The 20,640-nt window shown below is 36.5% G+C and overlaps 3 protein-coding genes across 3 annotated transcripts; 1 reads left to right on the top strand and 2 right to left on the bottom strand.

Annotated features, from left to right (window-relative positions):
- Positions 1-1,622: 1,622 nt before the first annotated feature.
- LOC140879036 (outer envelope pore protein 16-3, chloroplastic/mitochondrial-like) lies at positions 1,623-2,621 on the bottom strand. Its single transcript, XM_073282670.1, has 2 exons — positions 2,324-2,621; positions 1,623-1,735 (listed from the first exon to the last, which is right to left on the bottom strand). The coding sequence occupies exons 1-2, from the start codon at positions 2,619-2,621 to the stop codon at positions 1,623-1,625; spliced, it is 411 nt and encodes a 136-aa protein (XP_073138771.1).
- A 4,751-nt stretch (positions 2,622-7,372) lies between these two features.
- LOC140879035 (uncharacterized) lies at positions 7,373-9,127 on the bottom strand. Its single transcript, XM_073282669.1, has one exon. The coding sequence runs from the start codon at positions 9,125-9,127 to the stop codon at positions 7,373-7,375; it is 1,755 nt and encodes a 584-aa protein (XP_073138770.1).
- A 1,219-nt stretch (positions 9,128-10,346) lies between these two features.
- LOC140879034 (putative late blight resistance protein homolog R1A-10) lies at positions 10,347-11,135 on the top strand. Its single transcript, XM_073282667.1, has one exon. The coding sequence runs from the start codon at positions 10,347-10,349 to the stop codon at positions 11,133-11,135; it is 789 nt and encodes a 262-aa protein (XP_073138768.1).
- The last annotated feature ends 9,505 nt before the right edge of the window (positions 11,136-20,640 follow it).

The raw sequence follows: 20,640 nt of genomic DNA, 5'->3' as shown, positions 1-20,640 counted from the left end.
ATATATATATATATATATATATATATATATATATATAATTTTGATAGAGTGCAGGAAAACTGTGTGCGACCACTAAAACCCGGTGGTAGATTTTAGTGGTGCAAAAAAAAAAACAAAAACCACTAAAACCCACTACCGGGTTTTAGTGGTCGCACTAAAATTTCCAGCACCCAGGGAATCGGATCTGTATATATATATATATATATATATATATATATATATATATATATATATATACCCTATATTTGTTTTTGTCCGTGTCATTTACAATAATTGCCACATCATATGGTTTCATCGTGGATTAATGGTTTATCCTGATTCGAACAAAATCTTCGTGACCTGCTGCAATAAAGAATTTATAATATCATGCAAGTTGGTAATGAATTGAAAGATATTTATAAAATAATTACTTTTGATTTGATTGATAGATTATAGTTGATTTGATATGATTGATTAAATTTTATATAAAAATTATAAATTACTATTTTATCTCTTTAAAAAATAAATAATATTATTTATAGGGTGTAATATAGTAATTTAAATTGAATGATTTGATTGGTGTATGATAAATAAATAATGATTTGATTGATGTAAAATTATAATTAATAGATGGATAAATAATATGATAAATAGAACGTAGGATTAGAAAGGATAAATTTGTACATGGATTATTAATAAGGCTACCAAACATAGCCATAGAACTCAAACCAAACACTGGATGGAATAAAGAACTGTGTGGGATTAATTTGTGAAGTAATTAAGTTCATTATTTGAATAAACACACATAAACACGTACAATGAGCAGTTCTACCAAAGTTCAAATTGTTGTTCAAATATAGAATCTTGAAAACAGAACTTTACGGAGGAAGGCCAATCACAAGTTTTGGCACAGTCAAGAAAATGATTATTAGTTTGTTTTTTAAAAAAAATAAAAAAGAAAAAGAAAAATATAGGTTATAATTACGTATCCAGCAAATTTGTAATGCCAAGAAGCATAATTATCATTATATTGACAAATTCAATATATGATTATAATTAGGCATCTTCTGTTCATCAACATTGCGGATATGTAAAAGGTACTCCCTTTTTGTTAAGATAAAATAAAGTAAACCTTAACTTAATTATAAGGACATTTGTTCATTAACATAAAATAAAGTATTAATAAAATTCTTCACAATTCTTAAAAAGGTTAAAGTCTCATTTCACTTGTATGCTAGCAATTTTAGCACGAATTATGTATAGCTAATGTATTTAGTTATTATAATTAGAAGTATTAAATATTTGTATATTATGGATCAGATAAATTAACTTTTTCCTAATCAACGAACTTGTTAATTCAGCAACAAAATCCAAGGCACATTAATTTGCACTTGCTAGTAAGTGCATTCCAAAATACAAAAGAAAATTTGCAGTTTTCCGTGCATTTTTCCGACTTCAAACCAACAAAACGAACATGTCCATGTAATCAACAATTCTAGCTAACCGAATTAAACAAAAAAGTAGAGATGAACAATCAAGTTTTCGACAAAATTGAAGAAATTTGCATCTTGCGCTGGAACTAATGAACATTGGAGTTTTCGTCGGAGGTGTAGGGATAAAATTTATCCAAAGTGTCTACTCTTTTAGTTTTTGATATTGAAGTACGAATAAATAGGAGGCATCATTGCGTAAAGAGTTCCCCCAGCAATTAACATTGGAATGCTCCTCCCAGCGATTGCCTTTGGAATGATATTCGCTACAGAGTACAATGTTACATATATCAGCCGAAATAAATACAAATTCAGCATCACTTTTAAATAAATCAAAGGAAAAAAAAGAAAAAGAAAAAAGAAAAGAATTAATGAAGATAAAGTCCGGGCATCGATATTCAAGAAATCCTTTGTTGAAGTACATTCGTCGATAAATATAAATTTGTTCCACATCCTCGCAAACAAAGCCTTAAAATTAATACTAAATTGACCCCGGACATTACTCCTTACAAATTACCACCCACACACATACACATTGCACAAATATTGTTGATTTGAAGCTATAGCCATACCCCCTAATTCCTTGCACACTACAATGAACCATATACATAAATGAACATGGAGGACTGGTCACCAGCTAGAAGATCAGTATTAATTATTATTCACATGAAGAAGGAGAGTTAACTAACATGAATGAATGAATGAATCACCATGTCTATACATACACGTACACGAATCCAATATTTATTTAAGCACTCGAATTAAGAATCTCACACACAATTCATTCATATATACAATTAATCATCAACTAATTATTAAGATAAATCAATAAAAACAAATAATTAAAGCATCACCTGCGTAACCGAAACATGCAGCACCAGTCACAAATCCACCAACTGCGGGATTAATCAAGTCATTTTTCTTGCGGTATTTCTCGAGTGACAGACTAACCCCAGCGAAGATTGCAGTTACTGCAGCACCTATCAACCCAAAACGTCCCATCAACTTTGCTGAGTGAATCGCACAACGACCAATTCCTCCCTCAACAAGGGGCAGAGTCATCAAAGCAAATCCGGAACCACAAAATATCCCATTAGCTAGACCCGGGGTCGCCAGCTCCATCGTTGTCTTCAAAATAGGCCGATATTCCATAACCGCAATTTCTACATAAAAACATATAATATAACTACACAACCCACTCCTCAAATTCAATTAAAACTTGGATATATCGATCGAACATGACATATATTAATGTCGTAACAAGCAAACTACCACATCGAAAATATATATGTATATGTGTTCAATCGATCGCAAAATTAATTAAAGCAAAACGTCTATAAGTCAAAAAATACTGGAAAACTGAAGTTGTGATAAACTTTAATTACTACATATCAAAATAATTAATTCGAGCCATAAAACTAAAATTTGAAGCAGATACGTACACCAAATAAAATAGCATTATCAATCAGTATCCAATGGGAAATTAGATTCTGCTTCACCCAAATTTAAACCTAATCAAAGTGTCATTAAATTTGAAGACGAACCTTAAAAAAAAAGGAAGGAAAGTAGTTGAAAGGCGCTTGCTTGGACTCCTGAGACTTTCTTCTCCTTTTATTTGAGGGACTTGCTTGGAAAACAAGAAAGGTTTTCCGCCGCCCACTTACAAGCTTTTCTTGTTTTCAATTGGAAGCTTTTATTGATTATTAAACTAATATTATTTATTAATTATTATTAGAACTATATAATTAGTGGTAGATAATTTTAGTAAATATTGTATGATTATCATAATACGATTATGTTGTTATCACTTTTTATATTATCTTTACGATATTATAATATATCTACGATACCCCTTTAACGCAATATATTTAATTTACTTCTATAAATGAACACTTGTTTTTCATTTATGAAATTATTGTTTTGGTTTTTTAATATCAAATAATTTTTTAGAAAAATGATTTTTTTATGTTCCTTTTTTTTAAAATAATAATAATAAACATAATTTATATCGAAATAATTTAAAATATAAGTATTTTAGGTTGATGTCATATATAATATTCGTGTATGTTATTAGACACAGCCAGTACTAATAAGATTATATAAAATTTTGATTTTTAAAGAGACATTTTTTTTAAAAGGCCTCTCATAAAATGCCATAATCAATTTTTCTCTTACCTCTACTTATTTTATCAAACTAGGCTTTTAATTGTGTTAAGTTTCAAATACATCCTTAATTTATTTTCCCATCACTCTTTTCTTATTAGATTTTCTCACAATCTTATAGGATTTCCCTCTCAAAGTATTTTTCTTTTCTGCCTTGTTTTTTTTAAAAAAAATTCAGTTCTCCCACATTTTCTCATTCCTTTTTTTTTTTCCGAAATTTTCTTCTTTTAAATTAAACTTGTTCTTCTTCTTTTACGTTAATTATATATATATATAGATATATATATATATATATATATATATATATATATATATGTCTCTATATGTATATGCATATATTGTAAATATTTATATTCCAGAAAAATAAAGAAAACAAACGTATAGATAGAGATGTAATTTTATAAATAAATGTTTAATCACATATATTATATAAACTTATTATAGATATTAAATAAACCGAAAATTAAATGTTATATAAAATATAATTATACACTAATTCATATTAAATTCTGATTATCTTATTAAAATTTTATTAATAATTTAAATAGGTATTATTAAAATAAATTAATGTATTATCAGTTTAATAAAAAAATATTATTTAGGGAAAATTAGTATTACTCACACTCCGAAGATATAAAGTTGTAAAAATAATCTCAGTGAAAATTTTGTGATTTTATTATAATCATTTATCAATTTTTACGAGTGTTATAAAAAAAATTTACAAGTCGAACAAAAAAAATATAATTGAGATTTCTGTCAAAAAAAAATATAATTGAGATTGATAAAGGGTATTTTAGTCTTTTAAAATTATCAAAGGCTATATTTTAAAATGTCAAAGAGAGAAGGCTAGTTTTAAAAATATGCTTTAGAAATGGGTTAGAGAAATTAATTTATAATTTTTTTTAAATAATGATCAAATATCTAATATTTGATGTCTATTATTAAAAAATCAAATCTTATTTGAATTTATATAGAATCAGATAACCATATCCAATTATAATATTGAAATTATTTGACTTTCAAATAATTATCAAATATCACAAAATTATCTAAAATAATTATTCTCTCTTTTCAAAATAAATTATATTTGTAATCAAATTACAAATATAAAATATAATTTCTTTATTAAAAATTAAACAATTTTATTATTTAATCAATTTGTGATAATTAATAATTAATCATATATATTAATTATTTAAGAGTATCCATCGTGATTGTGTGAATATGGTTTGGGGACCATAGACCCATATTCTTAAACTCCAATAAAATTAGACAAAATTAATTAAAGTTCTTTAATAAATTATTTAATTTATTGCACTAGTAGAATTGTGGGCTTTTACTTCGTCAATATTTACTTCGGTATTTTTATTAATTATGAAGTAATATATAACAATCAACTTCGGTAATAATGATGGGTTGTGGTAGGTTGCGAGTTAGGTCGGCGATTTAGGTGAGTTAGGTCGACGATTTTCCAACTCGTCGAAAAAATGAGCCGGCCCGCACCGCTCTACCTAATGGTGGGTTGTGATAGGTTGTGGGTAGGCCCGCAAAAATCCGCCAAATTACACGTAAGCCGGTCAGATTGGCCCGTTCCGTCACATAAAATAGGTGGGTTGGGTTAGTGTTTTTCTAACCCGCCTTAAAGGTTGACAATTTATTTGCTCGGCATAGGACGCTTCATTTCAGTACGGGTTGTCATTTCAGAATTTCTCATTTGGCGTATGCGGATGATCTTATTATTTTTGCTAATGACTCTATTTCAGGGATCAAGATACTTCAGAACTTTTTATTTCATTATGAACAGTGTTTTGGTCAGCTCATTAGTAACGCGAAGAGCGTGGTACTCACTGCCATTAATTGTACACCTCAGAAGAAGGGGAAATATCTTGAGATCACTGTCTTTGGAGAGGGTTCTCTTCCTATTAAATATTTAGGTGCTCCTCTCTTTATCGGCCCGAAAAAGAGTTCTTACTTTTCGCATGTTACTGCTAGCGCTACTAAGAAACTAAAAGGATGAGATACGCAGCTTTTGTCCTTTGGTAGTAGGTTGGTTCTTATCAAAAGTGTCCTTTGCTCCATACCTATATATCTTTTCCAGGTTATGCAGCCTCCGGGGACTATTTTGCATAGATTCGAGATGTTGTGTGCAAAGTTCTTATGGGGAGCTAAGGAGGGAAATAGGAAAATACATTGGGTTGCTTGGAAGAATATTTGTCTTCCAGTTTCTGAAGGGGGTTTAGGTATTCGGAGACTAAAGGACTCCTTGACAGCCTTTTTTTTTAAACTATAGTTTCGGTTCAGGTCTGTCGATTCTTTGTGGAGTAAATTCTTGGTGGCTAGATACTGTAAATTTGATCCTCCGGCAGCTGTTCAGACTAAGCCAAATATCTCTCCAACATGGCATCGGATGTTGAAAATTAAGGACAGAGACGAACAGAAGATTGGTTGGAGGATTGGAGAGGGTCTGCTTAGCTTCTGGTTTGACTCTTGATTTCCGAAGGGCCCTATTTCTTCTCTGACTATTATTCAATGGAACTCTTCCATGCTTGTTGAATGATTTTTGGAAGATATCACAAATGGAATTTGGCTCGCTTGCTATTGGTGGTTCCTCCTCATATTGCATATCGGATTATGGATGTACCCATTCATCCTATTTCAAAAGATGTTGCAGTTTGGAAGCCAACTCTTAATGGTAGATTTTTTGCTAAATCTGCTTGAGTTTTGGGCTTAGATTGGACTCGGGTCATCAAATTTTATTGAGTATCAGATATGATGATTATGTGAAATTGAAAAAAGGTGTTATACTTCAATAACGATGAAAAATTGAATAAAAGCGAAAAAGATTTAATTAAAAACGTAATATGTTTTTAAATTTAAAAAAAACATGTAATATGAAATTTTGCCACCATATTAAAAATTAGTTATTCTACGGGATTAACTTTATTTAAATACGCATAGATAAAATCAGTAATTCTATATTTTTATATATATGAGGGAGAACTCATAGCTATTCATGAAGGGGTGTGATTTGCTCATTCAAGGCTACTACGAGGTTTTTAGGTTATTTCTGATTCATTAATCGTCGTGCAAGCAGTCACGGGGATTGATGAGTATCTTCAATGTTCTGGACCACGTATTCGTTTGATTAAAAATATTATGGTTGATGCTCAAGTTCGAGATCTTAAACATGTTCGACGTTCATTTAATTTTGTGGCACATATTATTTCTCGTTTTGCTTCTTTTTTCTCTTCTCCCCTTGTTTGGGAAAGTGGGAATTTTCCTGTTTGGTTGGAAATATTGTAATTCATCGTTTCTAATTAATAAAAATTACAATTTTCCTTTCAATATATATATATATACTTAGGTCTGTGTTTGAATTTGAATGTACTTACTGCTTACTACCGTAAGAGCTTCTCCAATCAGACACCAATTTGGCGTAATACGCCAAATTGGTGCTTGAATTGGAGCTCCAACCCAGCGCTATTTTTGGCGTTGGGTTGGCGTATTGCTACAGTATTGCACCAAATTTGGTGCAACGCTGTAGCTACGCTATCCCTCCCTTTTTTTTTGTTTTTTCTTTCTATTTTTTATTATTATTATTATAATTAAAATACGCATTTCAATGAGATCAGCCCTTGACTTTGCATTGTCTTTCGTACGCCCAGGAACATTCATGACTGTGTTGAAAACATTGTCAAAAACATTCTTCTCGACATGCATCACGTCCAAATTGTGTCTGATCATATTTGTACGCAGTACGGTAACTCCCATAGAATACTACGCCTTCTCCAATCACATTTTGCAAACTTACATATATCTCTGTTTCTATTCTCTGCATCGACATCGTAGGACGGTAGAAAACCATAATTATCTAACTCATTAATCAATTCAGTACTTGTCCTAATGGCAGGAGCTGGATGGTAAACCGTTCTTCCACGTATGAACATGTTTTTCTTGCGCCTTAGTGGGTGATGATCGGGAAAAAACTTCTTGTGGTTGTCAAACCATGAAGTCTTTCCACTGTGAACTAGTGTAAATGCTTCCGACTCAGACATGCAATGAGGACATGCTTGTTTCCCAGCTGTGCTCCATCCTGAAAGCATCGCGTACGCTGGGAAATCACTTACGGTCCATATCAAAGCTGCTCTCAACGTGAAGTTAGACTGCGAGTGTATGTCGTATGTGGCAGCACCATCGTACCAAAGTTTTCGAAGCTCGGCGATCAATGGTTGCAAGAAAACATCAAGCTTATCCTTCGGGTTACTCGGTCCAGGTGCGATGACAAAAAGAAACATTACCTCGTCTTTCATACACATCCAGGGTGGCAGATTATATGGGGTGACAATGATAGGCCACGTTGAGTATTGTTGTCCGGTTTGACCAAATGGTTGGAACCCATCAGTTGAAATTCCTAACCTGACATTCCGGATTTCATCCGCAAACCCTGGGTGGGTTTCATCAAAATGACACCATGCCGGAGAATCTGATGGGTGTGTCATTGTGTCCCCATCGAAATGGTGGTCGTGATGCCATCGCATATGTGAAGCAGTCGCGGTAGATGCATATAACCGTTGGAGACGAGGAGTGATAGGAAAATAGTACATCCTCTTGTATGGAGTTTGTTTACTACGATTATGGTTTTCCCGCCGGCGAGACGGTTTGTAACGAGGATGTTCACATATCTTACATTCAGTTAGGTCGGAATCTGTACCCCAGTAAATCATGCAATTATTTTTACATGAATCAATTTTCTCGACGGGGAGACATAGATCTTTGATAAACTTCTTCGTCGAATTGAAACTGGAAGGCATGTGGTTTTTAGCAGGACATAACTCTGACATTAGTTTGCACATGTCGTCGAAGTTTCGTTCGGACATATTGTGCTCTTGCTTCATCTTTAATAACCTTGCAAGTACGGACAGCAAAGAGTGGCCGTGTGGATTCCCTTCCCAGATTGCTTTCTCCGATGATTTTATGAGGTCATATAGACCTTTGATGTAGGTGTTTGGTGTTTCTACATGTGCGCTATTGGGGTTTACATATTGCGGACCTTCTCCATGATAATGTAATGGTATTTCAAAACCAAAATCATTGGGAGTATTGAAGAAATTTGCTTGATCGTAAATATTAAAATTGTTAGTCAAATGTATGTGCTCTGTGCCCGTACTCCGGTTAGGAGCCCTCGAAGAAGATGGAACATCTTGATTTGTATTTGGAAAATTTGGACGAATATAAACTTCTCCGTGTAGATGCCAATTGTAATAGTTCGGTACAAAACCATTTCGACCTAAGTGAACTTTCACTATGACCGGATCTAAGAACACCTTGTTCTGGCACTTTTTGTCGTTACAAGGACACCGTATTTTACCCGATGATAAACATTCAGCATGTGTAAGAGCAAAGACAATAAAATCTTCTACACCATTAATATAATCATCAGTAACATATCCGTTCTCAAATCTACGATACATCCACCGTCTGTCAGTGTTATCCATGTTCTCCTACAAAATTAAATGAAGGAGTAATTAAATACTTGAAGGATTATTTATATTTAATATTTTGCATATATATGCTCTATATGAAAATATGTATAGAAATATATTTTAATTTGTAGCAATACACGGTTAAAGCAGTTATCATTTAGAATATTTATATATGACATATTTCATATAGATATATTTCAATATATCATTAGATCGGCCCATGAAAAGGTTGGTTCAATCATCACTTTCCTCGAAGATAATTCGAACATTAAGCATCGTGCCCGGGAACAGCTTGCTCGTGAGAGAGAGGAAATCACAGAAGCTGCAAATCAAGTGCAAGATTTCATGGATTCGTATCTGAATTCGGTGTTAAGAACCAAATATGACTCAACTTCTTTAGAGGCTAAATATTGGGACAAGGTGATGTTAGAATATATTTTTTGAATTCATCTAATATTTTTTCACAGAAATTTTGTTGCCCATGTCAGAAATTCTTCAGAAACTTTGTGTCCGTACGTTACAAGTCGACGTCTTGGTTCATAAACAAATGCATGTCAATTCAGAAAAGATACAACTGTTCTGAATCGTCTTTTAATTTGTATATACGTACATGTCGTATCATCAGATTCAAAGCAGTGTCTTTTCCGGTTGTTTTGTCCATTGTATCCTAGCTAGAGACATTTTCTTATAATCCAGAAACATCTATTAAAAGATAACGTTATAAAACGTGCCTTGGAGTTCACTAAAATCTTTTATATTATTTTCGAAATTCTTCAACAGGTGATGTTTGATCGTTGCTTGAACATGAAATTTGATAGGATTCATTTCATCTGGGAAAAGGCGATGAAGTTCATGAAGATCAATATTATTAGGGACACATGCAGCAAAAGATATCCAATCCAGACCATCTGATTCATCGTCGCCAGTCAAAGTCCTTGTGAGTAACATGTTTGTGGGATTTGAAGATGAATTGAACACAATCAAAGAACGCATATACGAAGATTCGCCGAGCCTTCAAATCATCTCCATTGTTGGGATGGGAGGAATCGGAAAGACGACTCTAGCTAAAAAAGCTTTCGACGATTCACTGATTGCTCATTACTTCGACATCTGCGCATGGATCACAGTGTCTCAAGTGTATCAAAGGAAAGAGATTCTTTCTCAGTTGCTTCTTCAATGATTCAATAACATACAAGTACTTTTTGAAGAGAACGAAGCCCAACTGGCTAAAATGGTTTACCAAAACCTCATCCGCAGGAGATACTTAATTGTGATTGATGATATATGGAGTAACGAGGCTTGGGATGATTTGAAGATGATATTTCCTGACGATGGTAACCGAAGTCGGATCTTAATAACTACAAGGTTATCTGATGTTGTTATTCACTCTGGATCTACTTGCGCTAATTCACTTCACCAAATGAAGTTCTTGAATGAAGATCAAAGTTGGAAATTACTCAGAGAGAGGGTTTTCGGACCGAAATCTTGCCCGCCCCAACTGATGAAGATTGGGAAGAAGATTGCGAGAAACTGCGGGGGACTACCACTCACCATTGTGGTCATCGCAGGACTTCTTCTTTCGACAAAAGAAGAATCATGGGAGGCTGTTTCTGAAAACATAAGTTTAGCAGAACCCGCAATCGCAATGCATTGCGCAAAAATACTATATATGAGTTATGATTGGTTACCTCTTCGACTAAAACCATGTTTCCTCTACATCTCAGCTTTTCCGGAGGATTCAAAGATCGATGTTTGCAAGCTGATTAAGTTGTGGATTGCGGAGGGATTTCTTAGTAAACCCGATAATGATCGGTCATCTAAGTGCTTGGAAGATGTGGGGGAGATGTATTTGGAGGAATTTGTGAAAAGACACTTGATCACGATGGGCGAGAAAGGGTTAGATGGGAAGCTAAAAATTGTTGGAGTACATGATTTGTTGAGAGAGATTTGCATAACAAAAGCTGAAGAAGAGAGGTTTCTTCGTCCTATATATATATCCGAAATGAACGTCCAAAAATAAACCTTTGAAAACTCGAGCTCAAATCGTCGCCTCAGTATTCATTGTGATGATCTGTATTTTCAAGAATTGCCTTCACTAGATTCAACCGTACGTTCGGCGTTATTTTTCCCTAAGGTGTTGGAAAAAACTGGCGTTCAGATCAATCACGATTGATACCCGGTGCAGCGGAAGTTTAAAAATTTTATTATGGAACAATTCCATAGTGTGGGTATCAACCGTTCAACGATTAAATTATATGTGTGTGTAAAATTAAATAACAATTATTAAATTTTACCTTCAATCTCGAAGCGAGATTATTGGACACCACACAGATTTCTCTGCGCTTCTTGTATCTCCCAGGAACTGATGAACTCCTTCTATCAGGTCCACGAATAGAGGTTTAATCCCTCTGATAGATTGCACTAGAAAATCTATCAGAAGTTTTCTGCGAAGAGAATAACGAATTTGATTCGCTAATCCTGTCTGCAATTCAAAAATCACAGACCGGAAAATCTCTGACAGAGAGGGAGGGGCGGCCGAATACTGAGAGAGGGAGGCTAGGGTTTTCGATTTTTTTTCTCTCAAAATTATGACCTGTTGTGTGTAATTTCTGTACTGCAATAACTTATTTATAATGCAGGCCACTAACACCTTAGGGCCCATTAGTCATAAGTTGAGGCCCGACAGGCAAAGCCCGCATGTTCAGAAATTAATATAAAATTCATCGTGACTCTGATTGATGAACCGATTTCACCAATGTGCACAGAAACCATTTCTGCATATTTTAAAGTCAAGATAAATTTTCCTGAATCCGAATTCAGTGATTTCCAAAAATGTCCATCCCTATGTCATTTTAGGAAATCCTACTCCCTTACTCTTATTTAAGAAGTCCAACTTCTTTATTCATTAAATTTAACTCTTTAAATTTAACTATCTCAACGGGGATTAAAACTCCATTACACTGTGTGACCCTCAATGGTTCAGGGATACAGCTAGCCGTGGGCTCACAACTCCTTGTGACTCGGAACAACGATTTCCGACTTGCCCAACGAATCATGGTAAAGCGCCTAGCAACATCGCCCCATGATTCCCTAGGTATCACTGATAGTGCCTACAAGAACCAGTAGATTTTGGTTAGCGTACAGTACGGTCCCTTCATCCATATATCCCGATCGAATCAACAACCATTGGTATATCGAGAGTCGCTCAAGATTCGATAACTATGCAATACATCTTGAAGATCAAATTAGTGACATCGCATGTGCTACTAAGAAACCATTTCTTAAATCACATCAAGTACTCTGGCCAGAGATTCGTCACACTAATATCTCCTCAGATCGCATAGGATATCCACACTCGCAAGTATGTGGTGAATCCTTGACAACAATACATCGACTCCTATATGTGTTGTAACTGTACCCAATCCCGACACCTGATGACCCCCATAGAGTCGGTAAACGAGTCAAAGCACAGTACTAGCATATAGAGTCTCCATGATGTTTCAAGTAGTAAGGACTAATGGTGTACAACCAAAACCGCGGACTTTATCCACTCGATAAGTGATAACCACTTGAAAAGTCCGGACAGGGTAGTTCGATTATTCATCCTATGAATATCCATTTGCATGCTTCGAACATCTCCATGTTCCCTACCAATGAAACGTGGTACTCCGCATCGCAAATGCTAGTCTCAAACTCGAGCGATCCTTATCCTTATTCTCGGACGGCTCAATCGACTAGGAACGGTTTTAGAATATACAGTGACTATAAGACATGTTTCATGATAGACATCTCCATGTTCTACCACATCTTACATACACTATAGTACATTCAAGGTCTTTATCAAAACAACAATAGTATATCACAATATAACAATATGAAGAAAGATAAAGTCATTGCCATTAATAAAAGTGTAAATAATATTAAACAAAAGATTGTTTGTACAAAGAGTCATCAAAGCCCATAGCCACAAGTTGGCTCACTGGGCACCCACTCTTTCAATCTCCCACTTGCCCTATAGCCAACTAGTCATACTACGTAGACCCATTGCTTCGCGATGTTTGTCAAACAATGGTCCTGGCAAGGGCTTAGTAAGCGGATCAGCGATATTGTCTGCAGAGGCCACTCGTTCGACAGTGATGTCTCCTCTTTCCACAATCTCCCGGATGATGTGGTATTTCCTCAGTACGTGTTTGGATCTTTGATGAGACCTTGGTTCCTTTGCTTGAGCAACGGCACCCGTGTTGTCACAGTACACCGGGACTGGACCAACAAATTCAGGAATGACGCCCAACTCTTGGACGAACTTCCTCATCCAAACGGCCTCTTTAGCAGCAGCTGATGCTGCAATGTATTCAGCCTCAGTGGTGGAATCCGCTGTGGTGTCCTGCTTGGAACTTTTCCAAGAGACAGCACCGCCATTGAGCATGAACACAAATCCAGAGGTTGACTTCGAGTCATCCAAGTCACTTTGGAAGCTAGAGTCGGTATAGCCTTCCAATTTCAGATCTCGTCCTCCATATACCATGAACATATTCTTAGTCCTTCGTAAGTACTTAAGAATGTCCTTCACGGCTTTCCAATGCATTTGACCAGGATTAGACTGATATCTGCTCGTGACACTCAGAGCAAATGCTACATCCGGTCTGGTAGATATCATCCCATACATGATACTACCTATAGCTGACGCATATGGTACATGTGTCATATTCTCTATCTCTGCATCAGTCTTGGGACACATAGACTTGGATAGAGAAACTCCATGACACATGGGTAGATGTCCTCTCTTGGACCCATCCATTGAAAACCGTTTCAATATGGTATCGATGTAGGTTGATTGTGTGAGTCCTATCATTCTCTTAGATCTATCCCTATAGATCTGTATCCCAAGAATGTAGGATGCCTCACCCAAATCCTTCATCGAGAATCTACCTGATAACCATATCTTTGTTGACTGCAACATCCCTACGTCATTCCCAATGAGTAGGATGTCATCAACATAAAGTATTAAGAATGTCACAGCATCCTTAACTACTTTCTTGTACATGCATGGTTCCTCCGGGTTCTTGATGAAACCAAAATCTTTTATTGTTTCATCAAATTTCTGGTTCCAACTTCTTGATGCTTGTTTTAGACCATAAATTGATCTCTGAAGCTTGCATACCTTATGCTCGCTTCCCATGGATGTGAACCCCTCAGGCTGCTTCATATAGATTTCTTCCTTAATATCTCCATTAAGAAAGGCAGTCTTCACATCCATTTGCCATATCTCATAGTCATACCATGCAGCTATGGCAATAAGGATTCTTATGGACTTGAACATTGCAACTGGTGAAAAGGTTTCATCATAGTCAACTCCTTGTCTTTGAGTATAACCTTTTGTCACCAATCGTGCCTTGTAGGTCAATACCTTACCATCAGGCCCAAGCTTTCTCTTGTAGATCCATTTACACCCTATTGGAACAATTCCATCAGGAGGATCTACTAAAGACCAAACTTGGTTTGTATGCATCGAATCCAATTCAGACTGCATAGCTTCAAGCCATAAATTTGAATCCGCATCAGAAATTGCTTCCTTGAAGTTTCTTGGATCACATCCAATGTCGGGTTCATCTTGATCCCCTTCAAGAAGAAGACCATATCGAACAGGAGGTCTAGAAGTCCTCTCGGATCTTCTAGGTTCAGGCGTGTCCGGTAATGGTTCCTGAGGCGTAGGATCGTTATTTTGTATTTCGGGTTCTTCTCGAACTTCTTTGAGTTCCATCATCTCGCCTTTCTTATCCGATAAGAACTCCTTCTCCAAGAAGGTGGCATTCCTTGAAACAAACACTTTTGTTTCAGCAGGATAATAGAAATAATATCCGATTGAATTCTTCGGATACCCTACAAAATAACATAAGTTGGATCGACTATCCAACTTATCTCCCACTGTCCGCTTCACGTAAGCAGGACATCCCCAAATCCTCAAGTACGAATACTTAGGAGCTTTGCCATTCCATAACTCGTATGGTGTTTTGTCCACTGCTTTAGTGTGGACGTTGTTCAACAACAATACCGCCGTTTCAAGCGCATAGCCCCAAAACGAAGGTGGAAGCTCAGTGAAGCTCATCATAGATCGAACCATGTCCAACAGAGTTCGATTACGATGCTCCGATACACCATTAAGCTGTGGTGTCATAGGAGGAGTCCACTGAGAGAGAATCCCATTCTCTTTTAGATAGTCCAAAAACTCGGTACTCAAGTATTCTCCACCTCGATCCGATCGAAGTGCTTTAATACTTTTACCTAGCTTGTTTTCTACTTCAGCCTTGAATTCTTTGAACTTTTCAAATGCTTCAGACTTATATTTCATTAAATATAAATACCCATACCTTGAATAATCGTCAGTAAAGGTAATGAAGTAGGTGTGGCCATATTGAGTCCCAACTCTAAATGGTCCACAAACATCTGTATGGATCAAATCCAACAGATTTTGACTACGCTCAGGTTTCCCCTTAAAAGGAGATTTAGTCATTTTTCCTTTTAGGCAGGATTCACAAGTAGGTAGAGAGTTAATATCAGACATATCAAACATGCCCTCTCCTACTAGCTTGTTCATCCTCCTTGAGGAAATATGACCTAGTCTAGCGTGCCAAAGGTTTGCTGGGTTTTGACTATCGATTTTCCTTTTGTTCGTTGTCGCCGGTTTATCAATATAATTTATTGGAACGTCTTTTAGTTTTAAGTTGTATAGATCGTTTTCAAGTTGTCCATTTCCAATCAAACATTCATTTTTGTAAATATTGCAAATCTCATTCACAAAATTGCAAGAATAACCATCTCTATCTAGCATAGAAACAGAAATAATGTTTTTAATTAAATCCGGAACAAATAAAACATCTCTTAAAAATAACTTAAAACCATTCTGCAAAGTTAAACAAACATCTCCAATGGCCGTAGCTTCAACTCTGGAACCATTCCCGAGCCTCAGCTGGGTCTCACCCATTCTAAGCCTGCGACTTCTTGTCATCACCTGCAAATCATTGCAAATGTGAGATCCACATCCGGTATCCAATACCCAAGAAGTTGTATTAAGTGAAATGTTTATTTCAATATAGAACATACCCTTTGCAGTTCCCAACTGCTCTAGATATTCCTTGCAGTTGCGCTTCCAATGACCCGGCTTCTTGCAGTAATGGCAAACATCCTTGGATTTTGCATTGTTTGAAGCCTTTGTCTTGTACTTCTTCTCGGGCTCGACTTTCTTGGGTGGGGCAGAACGTTTCTTGCCCTTCATACTTGGCCCCTTCTTAGCAGAAGATGAGGAGCCCACCAAGAAAGCTGGCTTATCCTTCTTAAGTGTGGATTCATATGTAACGAGCATATTGACCATCTCTTCAAGGGTGGCCTCTATCTTGTTCATATTAAAATTTATCACAAATCCATCAAACGAAGAAGGAAGAGACAGAAGCAGTAAATCCACGTTGAGTTCATGCTCCAACACCAAATCAAGGGTCGCTAACTTTTGTATGAGCCAAATCACTCGTACCCCATGATCACGGACCGAAGTCCCTTCACGCATGCGACACGTCATTAGCTCCTTAACAGTAGCGAACCTTTCAGCCCTAGATTGAGCCCCAAAAAGTTCCTTGAGTTGAGCGTGAATGTCAGCAGCATTCACGGTGTCCTCAAATCGCCTCTGGAGTTCATCAGACATCGAGGCTTGCATATAGCATTTGGTCTTGATGTCATGGTCCCACCATGCATCAAGTTTGGCCAATTCCTCCGGACTTACATCAGCTGGTGCTTCCTTCGGAGGTGCTTTCTCTAACACGTAGAGCATTTTCTCCGAAGTCAAGACAATCTTCAACTTCCGGAACCATTCCGTATAGTTGGCGCCAGTCAACTTGTTTTGTTCGAGGATCGAGAATAATGGATTTCGCGAATTCATTGTATGAAATACTGAAATGAAAAACAGACATATATCAATGATTGTTTAAGTAATTTACTAAGACATAAAATAGGCGAATTTAATTTTATGAATCTCACTCCCACTATTTTAACGATTTCACCACCCTCTAGTGAAAACGGGAAACTTTTCCTTAGTGAGAACATGGAGTCCAATTGACAAACTTATGGTCCCGAATAATATCAGCCAACCATAATTCTCAAAAGGTAGAGCTCAATTGCTTCCAAAGCAACCCCCATGTATTTACCTCATGTCCAATAAGGGCCCAATAATATGACGCCGTTTAAAGTGACATGTCAAGATGACCCATCAATATTAAGTTGTGATGGACGGTCGCCATGTGGATCCCCCAATAATATGAGCCGATCCCATGGGAGTTCCACCCAACTTACAACATTTGTCGATCCAATGTACAGCTTTCCGACGGACGGGCCCCCCCAATAATATGAGCCGGACCGTATCCGCGGGTAGCATCACATACATTGACCGTTGATGGAAGGTAGGAACATTTAAACAAATTTAAATTTCCTTTATTTATCTTGATATCAATTTTAAATCATATTTAAAATCAGGGATTTTTAATTATAAAAATTTGTCTCATCATAATCATTTTATTGCATGCTTGCCGAATTCACGCAATTATGTCTAAAACATGCATACAATCATAATATCATATATTATATAGGATGATCGATTCCATTTCTAATTGACCCGTGGTTGCCAATCACGAGTCTTAGTCCAATCCTAGGTAATATGCAGTATGCAATGCAATCCTATTACATTAGCTTCCAATTTACATTTCTTCGTCTTTATTGTCTGCTGGGCCCACCATCTTCAAATCTTGATCTCCCACTAAATCTAATGTATTTACAATAAATAACAATGACAAGTAGGGGATACATTTTTAGGGGGTGGGAACGGGCCATAAACCAAGCCCACTTTTATTACATATGACATTCATATCGGGCCATAAACCAGGCCCATTAATAAAACCAACAACAATAAAAACAAATGTAAATTCCTAACATACACCTACAAAATTGGTCATGGCAATCGATCATCCTTATCCAATAATATTTAATTCAAAATTAATTTATTGGATAACATGCAGTGGCATTTCAAATTTAAACAGGATAAAATCATATTTTATATATAAAATCTCATTTTACATATAAAATCATATTTTATCTCTTTATCAAATAAAATCATATTTTATCTACAAAATCCAATTTTATAGATAAAATCATATTTTACTTAATATATTCATAAGATCAAATCTTATCATCAATTGTACCAAAAATAATTGATTTCAAAATTCAATTTAAGGATAAAATATTAAAATTTTCCAAAAATTCAAATTTATCCAAAAATCAATTTTAAAGTTTACGGACTCGAACAATTCGATCCGAAATCTCGTGAACCAATCAAAAACAATTTTTGACCGGACCAAAAATAAAATTTTAACACATTAAAATTAATTTTAAAATAAAAATAAAAAATTTAATTTTTCCCGCGGGCCGCCCGGGACACTCCCGGGCCGGCCCGCACCCGTGGGCGCGGGCCGGGGCAGCCCGGCTGCCCCTTTAGGGCAGCAACGGTTGCTGCCCTGGCGGCGCCGAGCGTCGCCCCTGGGCGGCGCCGTGCGCTGCCCTGGCGGCGCTGAGCGCCGCCCCTTGGGCGACGCCGTGCGCCGCCGTGGGCGGCGCCGTGCGCCGCCCGGGGCACCAACAATTGCTGCCCCACCGGGCAGCGATCCAATCGCTGCCCGGGTTTTGTCCCGAAAATTTTTTTTTTTTATTTAAAAATATTTATTTTGTTTCAAAAACCGAGACTCAAAAATTTTTGTACAATCGATTAATTTAATCGTTTGATCTGAGCAACCTGGCTCTGATACCACTGTTGGAAAAAACTGGCGTTCAGATCAATCACGATTGATACCCGGTGCAGCGGAAGTTTAAAAATTTTATTATGGAACAATTCCATAGTGTGGGTATCAACCGTTCAACGATTAAATTATATGTGTGTGTAAAATTAAATAACAATTATTAAATTTTACCTTCAATCTCGAAGCGAGATTATTGGACACCACACAGATTTCTCTGCGCTTCTTGTATCTCCCAGGAACTGATGAACTCCTTCTATCAGGTCCACGAATAGAGGTTTAATCCCTCTGATAGATTGCACTAGAAAATCTATCAGAAGTTTTCTGCGAAGAGAATAACGAATTTGATTCGCTAATCCTGTCTGCAATTCAAAAATCACAGACCGGAAAATCTCTGACAGAGAGGGAGGGGCGGCCGAATACTGAGAGAGGGAGGCTAGGGTTTTCGATTTTTTTTCTCTCAAAATTATGACCTGTTGTGTGTAATTTCTGTACTGCAATAACTTATTTATAATGCAGGCCACTAACACCTTAGGGCCCATTAGTCATAAGTTGAGGCCCGACAGGCAAAGCCCGCATGTTCAGAAATTAATATAAAATTCATCGTGACTCTGATTGATGAACCGATTTCACCAATGTGCACAGAAACCATTTCTGCATATTTTAAAGTCAAGATAAATTTTCCTGAATCCGAATTCAGTGATTTCCAAAAATGTCCATCCCTATGTCATTTTAGGAAATCCTACTCCCTTACTCTTATTTAAGAAGTCCAACTTCTTTATTCATTAAATTTAACTCTTTAAATTTAACTATCTCAACGGGGATTAAAACTCCATTACACTGTGTGACCCTCAATGGTTCAGGGATACAGCTAGCCGTGGGCTCACAACTCCTTGTGACTCGGAACAACGATTTCCGACTTGCCCAACGAATCATGGTAAAGCGCCTAGCAACATCGCCCCATGATTCCCTAGGTATCACTGATAGTGCCTACAAGAACCAGTAGATTTTGGTTAGCGTACAGTACGGTCCCTTCATCCATATATCCCGATCGAATCAACAACCATTGGTATATCGAGAGTCGCTCAAGATTCGATAACTATGCAATACATCTTGAAGATCAAATTAGTGACATCGCATGTGCTACTAAGAAATCATTTCTTAAATCACATCAAGTACTCTGGCCAGAGATTCGTCACACTAATATCTCCTCAGATCGCATAGGATATCCACACTCGCAAGTATGTGGTGAATCCTTGACAACAATACATCGACTCCTATATGTGTTGTAACTGTACCCAATCCCGACACCTGATGACCCCCATAGAGTCGGTAAACGAGTCAAAGCACAGTACTAGCATATAGAGTCTCCATGATGTTTCAAGTAGTAAGGACTAATGGTGTACAACCAAAACCGCGGACTTTATCCACTCGATAAGTGATAACCACTTGGAAAGTCCGGACAGGGTAGTTCGATTATTCATCCTATGAATATCCATTTGCATGCTTCGAACATCTCCATGTTCCCTACCAATGAAACGTGGTACTCCGCATCGCAAATGCTAGTCTCAAACTCGAGCGATCCTTATCCTTATTCTCGGACGGCTCAATCGACTAGGAACGGTTTTAGAATATACAGTGACTATAAGACATGTTTCATGATAGACATCTCCATGTTCTACCACATCTTACATACAC

The sequence above is a fragment of the Henckelia pumila genome, chromosome 2 (genome assembly GCF_033568475.1).
Source record: "Henckelia pumila isolate YLH828 chromosome 2, ASM3356847v2, whole genome shotgun sequence".
Taxonomy (NCBI): Eukaryota; Viridiplantae; Streptophyta; class Magnoliopsida; order Lamiales; family Gesneriaceae; genus Henckelia; species Henckelia pumila.
The sequence above is the reverse complement of the archived record's forward strand: the minus strand, read 5'-3'. Positions and strand labels throughout refer to the sequence as shown.

Coding starts and splice junctions, on each gene's coding strand:
- LOC140879036 (XM_073282670.1), bottom strand. CDS start 2,621: ATGGAATATCGGCCTATTTTGAAGACAACGATGGAGCTGGCGACCCCG. Junction 1,736..2,323: donor TGCATGTTTCGGTTACGCAG/GTGATGCTTTAA, acceptor TGTACTCTGTAG/CGAATATCATTCCAAAGGCA.
- LOC140879035 (XM_073282669.1), bottom strand. CDS start 9,127: ATGGATAACACTGACAGACGGTGGATGTATCGTAGATTTGAGAACGGA.
- LOC140879034 (XM_073282667.1), top strand. CDS start 10,347: ATGGTTTACCAAAACCTCATCCGCAGGAGATACTTAATTGTGATTGAT.